Raw genomic sequence first — 8,383 nt, 5'->3', positions numbered from 1 at the left:
AGAAATTAATCACCAATAATGAAGAATCCATCAAATAAAATATATATAATAAACATTATACATTATTAAAACCTGTTTTAAAAGATGTTTTAATGGCATGAATTATATTCACTATATTAAGGAGTGAAAAAAGGGGAGGACAGAAAAAAATACGTATGTATATATTGTGTGGTTCTTATTATATATATATGTATATATATGTATATAAATAAATATGTGTGTGTGTGTGTATACATATACATATACACTCATGGAAAAGACTGGAAAGAAACACACCAAACTGCTAGTAGGTTCTCTCAAGATAAATGGATTGGCATTGATTTTTATTTTCTTCTTTGTAATATTTCACATATTACAATGCATTTTAAAAAGAGGGGGAGGGAAGGAGAATTTTAAAGTATATATGTATTCATTAGACATGCAATATGTAAACAGCAATGTACACGTTATTATATGCATAACAAAATTATTTAGGTAGAAGGAAAAACCCAAACTAAGCAAGCAGTATATGCACAGCGGTAGTGATTAAGGCTTTGGAAAACAGACCACGGTTTGAATCCCAACTAACAAGTTATAAGACTCTGGACAAATGCAAACTCTCTGTGCCTCAATTTTATGACCTATAATATAGGGATGATAATACCTACCTGCCTCCTAGAGTTGATGATGTAGGTAGGAAGTTAAGATGAAAAGTTCCTAGCACAGTGTCTGATAAAGTAGGTAATCTATAGCTTTACAAGCTGATCCTAAAGCTAGCTTCGAGCTCTGGCTTAGGGACAGCAGAATTTCATTTAAGTTATAAATTTTACCTCTTGCTTCATCCTTTAACCTCTGAACAGAGACCAATAAAGATTCCTTTTCATCAAGTTCACTTTCTAAAAATGCATTCCGTTCAATGGCCTGATTTAGCCTTTGTTCAAAGTCTTCCAGTGAAACTATTGTTGCCCTAAAAAAAAATTAGAACCCATGAATTAAATAAATAATGTGCAAATAGGTAATACAAAAGGAAACTGTCAGTTTATCTCATATCATTTCCTGACCTAGAAAGCCTGGCCCAGTTGAAAGACCATGATCTCACTCCTTCTGATCTCTGGTGGCATTTAGAGTTTCTGCTATCATTTAAGGCCATTAAATATATTCTTTTCTCTTAAATTCCCATCTAAATTCCTTAAAGTTCTCCCCACTGGATTTTTAAACACAACACTATCAAGTTCAGGAAAACTTTGCAGTAGTTTTAGAATACGTAAGAATTAACTAAAAGTTTGTTTAAAACACAAAGTCCCAGGTCCCACTCCATTTACATTCTTCCTACCAATCCTTTTCTTCTTCCTGCATTTCTCATCTTACTCCTTTATTCAACAAACATTAACATGTATCTACTATGTGTCCACTACCTGCTATGTGCTTACCTGCTAGATATAGAATTCCCTACCCTCATCAGAACTCATAATGCAATGTACAATTTTATCATATCCTGTCAACTGTCCAAATATCTCTCAGTTCCATTTGCTCTCCTTCAATCTTCTGCCCCCGTTCAATACTCCATCCAATACCTGGATTACTCCTAAACGGTAGTGATGAGAGGTCTTTACATCTCCTCCTCTCTATTCCAATTCCTCAGTACTATCTGCTGAAATCATGGTCTAAAATAGTACTCCTTTGTTTAAAAAATTATTAAAGAGGCCCCCACTGCCTACAGAATGACATCAAACATTGCACACAAGGTTCTTCACAACCTGGCCTCAACCACCTTCCAGCCTCATGTTGTTCAGCCATGTCTCTATATATTTCAAAGTGAAATATTAATACCTCACACACTTTCCTGCCTCTCTGACTCTGCATCTCTCTCTTCACCTGGTTAACTTCTATTTCTCCTTGTACGTTCTGCTTCCCCAACTCCCCCAGGGTAACTTCAGCTGCTCCCTGCTCTATGCCCTGGAACGACTTGTACACTCTTTCTACTAGAGAATTTATCATATCAAACCTCCACACCTGTTATACCCAAGGGCAGTAGCTAGTTTATCTTTGTATCCTCAACTCTAGCATCATATCAGGCACTCAACTATTTAAGGAAAGAAATTAAGTCACTCAACTATTAAGGAAAGAAATACCAGATAATAAAGTAATAGGAATAAAATAAGAGGAATTAAATTTTGAATGGTTAAGAAACAACTAATTTACAGATACATGAAAGCTGGCAATAGTAATAGCAAGCCACTATAGGTTATTCAGCAAAATCATAATTAAAGCAATATTTTGAGAAAACTCATCTGTTGGTATTAAAACAGAAGAGAATAAAAAGGAGTAAAAATTTAAAGATAGATTAGCTAGAAAATAACTGCAGAATTCAGGTTTAAGATGTGAGGACCACCCTAGCTGGTTTGGCTCAGTGGATAGTGTATCGGCCTGCGGACTGAAGGGTCCCGGATTCAATTTTGGCCAAGGGCAGATGCCCGGGTTATGGGCTCGATCCCCAGTAGGGGGTGTTCAGGAGGCAGCCAATCAATGATTCTCTCTCATCGTTGATGTTTCTATATCTCTCTCCCTCTCCCTTCCTCTCTAAAATCAATTAAAAAAAAAAAAAAAAGAAAGAAATACATCTGAGTTATTTTTTAAAAAGAAACACAACTGATTTAAAAAAAAAAAAAAAAAAAGGTGTGAGGACCTACAAAAAGTGTGGTGGTATTGAGAAAGAGAGGGAAAGAGAGAGGAATGAATGATACATATTTTAATGAAAAGCCACAGGAAGAGCAGCACATGAAAGAAGGGAAAAAGAAAAGCTTAGAAGGGAATTATCTGGGAAGATAAGAATTTCTGGTTAGTTTCAATGTGATGAGTACCAAAAGGAAGTGTTCTGGGACTAAGATCTAGGTGATAGATTGAACCTAAAGACATACATTTTAATCACTGATTGCCAACTTTGGTTATTCTAACAAAATGCACATCATTCACCTTTTTGCTCGCTCTAGGTCGTCATTGGCCTGCTCCAGCTCTCTCACATACTTATGCAACTGCTCCTTAATGGCTCGAGTCTGACTTAAATCATCTTCTAATACTGAGACCTGCTTGTAGCTCTGTGCATATTGATGTTCTAGTTTCTCCTAAAGACATGGATATAGGAAAAAAGTATGTGTCATTAATATGAAGTTTTCTTTAATGAAGGATGCAACCCAAGTTAAAGAGGAGGGAAAATCCAAAGAATTCACCCACAATCCAAGTTGATGGCACCCCTTCTCCTTTTTACAATATTTAAAAACAATCACACATTCATTCCAAGTGACTTAACTCACTCATATAAGGTTTAAATAGTCACCCATTGTCCTCTCAGAAATCTAATAATGGTCTCTCTGAAAATAGTAAAATAATGAAAACCCTAAACTTGGTGGGGGAACTTCTGAGTTCTCAGGCTACATGCAGTTCAGGGTGAGCACAAAGAAGTAGACTGACAGAGTTCAAATTCCCTACCCCTTACCTGCCCACCCCCACCTTCCCAAACCCACCTACTCCCCAGACACGGAAAGTCTCTAAGCATCTGGCTAAGGCAGGTGGTTAAAGAGCAACAAAAGCGGCTAAACCTTTTACTCCTGAAAATTCCTTTTTAGAAGGCAATTTTTAAATCCAAACTAAACTCTAAAACTGAAGGGACTATGAATAACAATGAAATAAATGTGTATATTTCATACAAATATAATTTTTAAGTGCCACAAAATGAGGTGCCTTATCAAAACAATCAGGCAGCTTCTGAAAATTATAGGGACTATAAAAGTGTATCTAGGAACATGATCACTAAAACACTGATGGCTACAGACTTTCTAAGTGAGCTCCTAAACCAGCCGTGGGCAAACTACAGCCCGCGGGCTGATTTGAAATGAATAAAACTAAAAAAAAAAAAAAAGACCTTACCCTTTTATGTAATGATGTTTACTTTGAATTTATATTAGTTCACACAAACACTCCATCCATGCTTTGGTTCCGGCCTTCCAGTCCAGTTTAAGAACCCATTGTTTGCCCACCCCTGTAACTCTAAATCTCCTCTTAGTTCCATGAAAGAAAACAGTTTGACAAAAATTCACTTTAAGCCTCCTTTTATATTTTTTGTTGCCAGCTGCTCTTAAACTCCTCTTAAAAAAGTACATTTTTCATTTTAATAAAGCCCAATACATTAGACACCAGGCTCCTACTGCCACAATTACCTTTAATGCTTCCACTTCATATTTCAGTCTTTGGTTATCAGCTTGCAAGTCTCTATTTCTTTGTTCAGCCTGTACTAATTGTGCCTCCAACTCTGCTTCTAATTCTCTGCTTCCTTCCTGAAATTCAACTAGCTCATCCCGAGCTTCCTGGAAGCTAATAAAAAACAAAGTGGGAAAGATAAGTCGTAGTTAGTAGGAACCATAAGGATCATCTTAAAGACGATTACATACCAATTCAAGAATTTATGCCTGAATGCCATGCTATAATAAAATATACTAAATAATAAAGACAGTATTTTACACATCTCTTACTCTATATTCAAGGCTCAATGAAAATGAGTTACAGGCCCTAAAAGGACTCACATTTTATACACTCACTGCTAGCTCTTCCTTACTTAATCCTATATAATAAAAACCTAATATGCAAATCGACCAAACGGTGGAACGACAGGTCGGCAGGGGGTGGGGCTGGCGAGTGGACGGTGCCAGGCCAGCCAAAGCAGGTGCCAGTGGACAGAGGGAGGGGACGGCGATTGGGGGGGCGGTGGTGACCAGCGGTGGCGGGCAGGGCCGTAGCTGCCCCCTGGGGGTCAGTGTGCTCCCACAGGGGGAGCGCTGCTCAGCCACAAGCCGGGCTGATGGCTGGCGAGTGCAGCAGCAGTGGCGGGAGCCTCTCCTGCCTCCATGGCAGCGCTAAGGATGTCCGACTATGACTTAGGCCCGCTCCCCGCCATCAGTTGGACATCTCCCAAGGGCTCCCAGACTGGGCTGAGGGACACCCTCTCCCCCCGAGTGCATGAATTTTCGTGCACCAGGCCTCTAGTGTATTAATAAAGAAGCACATATTACTATATTGCAAATCAGTTTATTATTAGATAAGTTTTTCAATATAATTGGTTTCCTTTGTAATTCTATTATTTAATTTTATGCATTTAAAAACATTATTTGAGAAGGGGTCTGCAGGTTTCCCCAGCCTATTAAGGAATCTATGGCACACAAAAAACAAGAACCTCTGCCATAGCCTGGCTAATGTGCCTCAGGGGTTGAGCGTCAATCTATGAACCAGGAGGTCACAGTTTGATTTCTGGTCAGGGCACATGCCCTAGTTGTGGGCATGCAAGAGGCAGCCAATGATTCCCTCTCATCAGTGATGTTTTTATCTCTCTCCCTCTCCCTTCCTCTCTGAAATCAATAAAAAATACATTTTAAAAAAGAAGAAAAAAAAGAACCCCTGCCATAGACACCCACCTTTTATATCCACTGGCACAATATAACTAGCTTCAGCAATAGCAATGAAATAGCAATAAAAGGTTTAATAAGACTTAGAAAACTCTGTTAATCAAAGTATGAAAATGTATATTTATTTTAGAAAAATTCCATTTTAAAAAGAAATTTAAGCCAAGTCTTGGCGCTCACAAGATCATGTAAAAATTCTCCCAACTAATTAAAATAATTGAGATTTTATAAAATGCTCCATACACCTGAAGCTCTTCTCCCTTCCCTCAAAGCTTTTCTGGCTGCAGACACTGATAGTGTTTGCCTGAGGAGAATTCAGGTCTGCTGTCTGAAGTCTCAGACAGCCTATCAGAATCTCCAAAAGACAGAAATGATGAGGCAGCAGTGCACCTGCAGCAGGCCAAACATGGCCAATTAGAACAATATGCATAAAAGGATGTAAGCTACCAGAAAAAAAAAACAGTGACACTAAGTTTTCTTACTATTTTAATAACTTGAGTAATATAATAAGGATTTATGGCATTTTTGTACTATTTAAATACAAGCAATGTTATGACTAGTTCTAGAATTCCAATCCGAAATCTGAAACTCTTAATTTTAGCTTTATGTTTTAAAAAAATGCACATGCTAGAGATGGTGCATTCCAAATGCCCTCCCCTATTTTTAGGATGTTTTTCAACATTACCTTTGTTTATACTTTAAGGACAGTTCCTTCCAATAAGCAATTTCCTCCTTTAAACTTGAAAAATCTGGTATATCTTCACCATCCATGATCAAGAAAGCCTGTGAAATATTAAAAACACACTTATAAACCTGCAGCATTTTGGAGGAAGTTAAACATGGAAGATTCTAAGAGTGGTTAACTCTTTATTGTAACTCAGGCATATAAATCACTTCACTACCCACTATTGGGGACCACCAATATTGTGGGTGAGGTCCCGATAGGACAGAAGATCAATGAAGTTCTTAGGTATAAAGCACTTCCGGTCACAGCAGCCCAAGGTTCTGGTGAATTGGCCCAACAGAATCATCCTGTACGCAGGGCTCCAGCAGTTGGCTTAAAGCCAACTGATCTTCTGGAAATCAGGTGACAGTAACAAGCTTACTGACCGAACTAATTCTACTGCATGACTTTCTCTTTTGTATAACTGCTTCAAAACACCTGCTGGAGACACTTAAGCCAGGTCATCGTACTAGGAGATCATATACCACGTTTTCAATAAGTTACTTTTATTGCATTTGTAAAACCTTCCTGTTAATTCTCTTTTAAATACAAAGCTTCTTCCATTAAATCCACTAATCCTCCAACTTTAATGTTCTTTCATTTGGTTCTTCTCCCAAGGCGTTCAGAGCAGGTAGGAAAAAAATGCCTATTTAATTAACCTTGCATTTGGACTGACTACCTAAAACTCCCAATTGATTGTCAAGGGCAAATGGAATACCAAAGACAGTGAGCTCCATACATGCCTAACTTTAAGAAGCAAAGTTCTGTAAGAGTCTTACCTCCTGTAATCCCCTCCCCAAGCATCCCACTTTATATCCAGCAATACTGTTCAAAGTTGTCTTAACACACCATTCTGTTTCAGTTTGGGATGTGTTCTCTACCTGAAATGGCTCTCCCTTCTTTGTATATTTGGAGAGCTTCTATTTATACTTTAAAACCTAACTGTCAGCCCTAGCTGGTTTGGCTCAGTGGATAGAGTGTCAGCCTGTGGACTAAAGGGTCCCAGGTTCAATTCCAGTCAAGGGCACATGCCTGGATTGTGGGTTTGATCCCAGTAAGGTGCGTGCAGGAGGCAGAAAATCAATGATTCTCTCTCATCATTGATGTTTCTCTCTCCCCTCTCCTTTCCTCTCTGAAATAAAAAAAATTTAAAAACCTAGCTGTCATCTTTCCCAGAAAGCCTTTCTCACCCTCACCCAGATCACACTAACATCTCCCACACTCTTGGCTACCTCTATACCCTCACATGCTTTCATGAATATATTTACCATACAGCTTACACTTCCATGTCCCCTTATTAGGCTATGCATTATTCTGACTTTTTTCTACCGGGCACACTGCTTACACATTAGCAGATACTCTAATACTGTACTTACTAAATTAAACCAAAATTGATTCAACCTAATCCATGCCAGGCAGCAAGAATTCAAGACCCGCTTTAAAAGCAAATTAATAAAAACTTAAGAGTTGTAGAATGTTATTCATGAAGGTTTAGCAAAAAGTCACCAACAAGAACAAATACAGAACTTCAATTTCAAAATGGTTTCCAGTGAGTAAAATTAGCATGTAGTTATATGCACTTACTTTCATTCCTTTGTAGCCTACTGCAATTTTTTCTGTTTTAGTCAAGTCTCTCCTGACTACACCATCTATTACTTTTGACATCTGTTAGTCAATCTTCCAATTATTTTAAATTACCAATCAGCCTAAGAGTTCTTTGAAAAGAGATGGATCCTTTCCGTATTTTGCATCCCTTCATGGCATCAAGCATAACATGAAAGTACAGAATGCTTGCAAATGTTTACTAAGCACCTACTATGTATCAAACATTAAGTACTGGACAAATATTTAGTGCACCACATGCACCCCTCCTCTAATCTGATTACCCTTACACTGGCACATTTTTGTTTGTATTATTCTACTCTCGGAGATAACTTAAAATATGATAACACATTAAAATGTAAATCTCCCCCCCCCCCCAGACTTGGGAGTGCTGTTGAGACTGGAGTCTAGGGTTCCAATTCCACCATTAAAATCTCAAACAACCTGCTAAACGTCTTTTAAGTCAGAGTTTTTTTCATCTAATGAGAGTTTGGACTAGGCTATGTTTTTTTCAAGTATGTTTCTGATTAGGAAATAATACTGATTAATTTTATAATCCTATTCCTTCATCAAGGCTCCCAATTCCCACTCTATTTTCCCAAGTGTAGGAATAATCTTATTTGTAACT

General features: G+C 38.0%; 1 protein-coding gene across 10 annotated transcripts in view; it reads right to left on the bottom strand.

Annotated features, from left to right (window-relative positions):
• The window catches only part of NDEL1 (nudE neurodevelopment protein 1 like 1), a 71,062-nt gene that overhangs the window by 48,202 nt on the left and 14,477 nt on the right, over positions 1–8,383 (bottom strand). For all 10 annotated transcript variants that reach the window (XR_004972992.1, XM_036341568.1, XM_036341569.1 and 7 more), the window contains 4 exons: positions 6,115–6,212; positions 4,194–4,347; positions 2,953–3,101; positions 810–946 (listed from right to left, as the gene is read on the bottom strand). Coding sequence is in view for 9 of the 10 variants with exons in the window: in XM_036341568.1 (XP_036197461.1) it covers positions 810–946; positions 2,953–3,101; positions 4,194–4,347; positions 6,115–6,200 (526 nt within the window). In the remaining variant the exon portion in view is untranslated. The remainder of the gene's footprint in view (positions 1–809; positions 947–2,952; positions 3,102–4,193; positions 4,348–6,114; positions 6,213–8,383) is intronic.

The sequence above is a fragment of the Myotis myotis genome, unplaced genomic scaffold, assembly GCF_014108235.1.
Source record: "Myotis myotis isolate mMyoMyo1 unplaced genomic scaffold, mMyoMyo1.p scaffold_m19_p_17, whole genome shotgun sequence".
Classification (NCBI taxonomy): Eukaryota; Metazoa; Chordata; class Mammalia; order Chiroptera; family Vespertilionidae; genus Myotis; species Myotis myotis.
The sequence above is the reverse complement of the archived record's forward strand: the minus strand, read 5'-3'. Positions and strand labels throughout refer to the sequence as shown.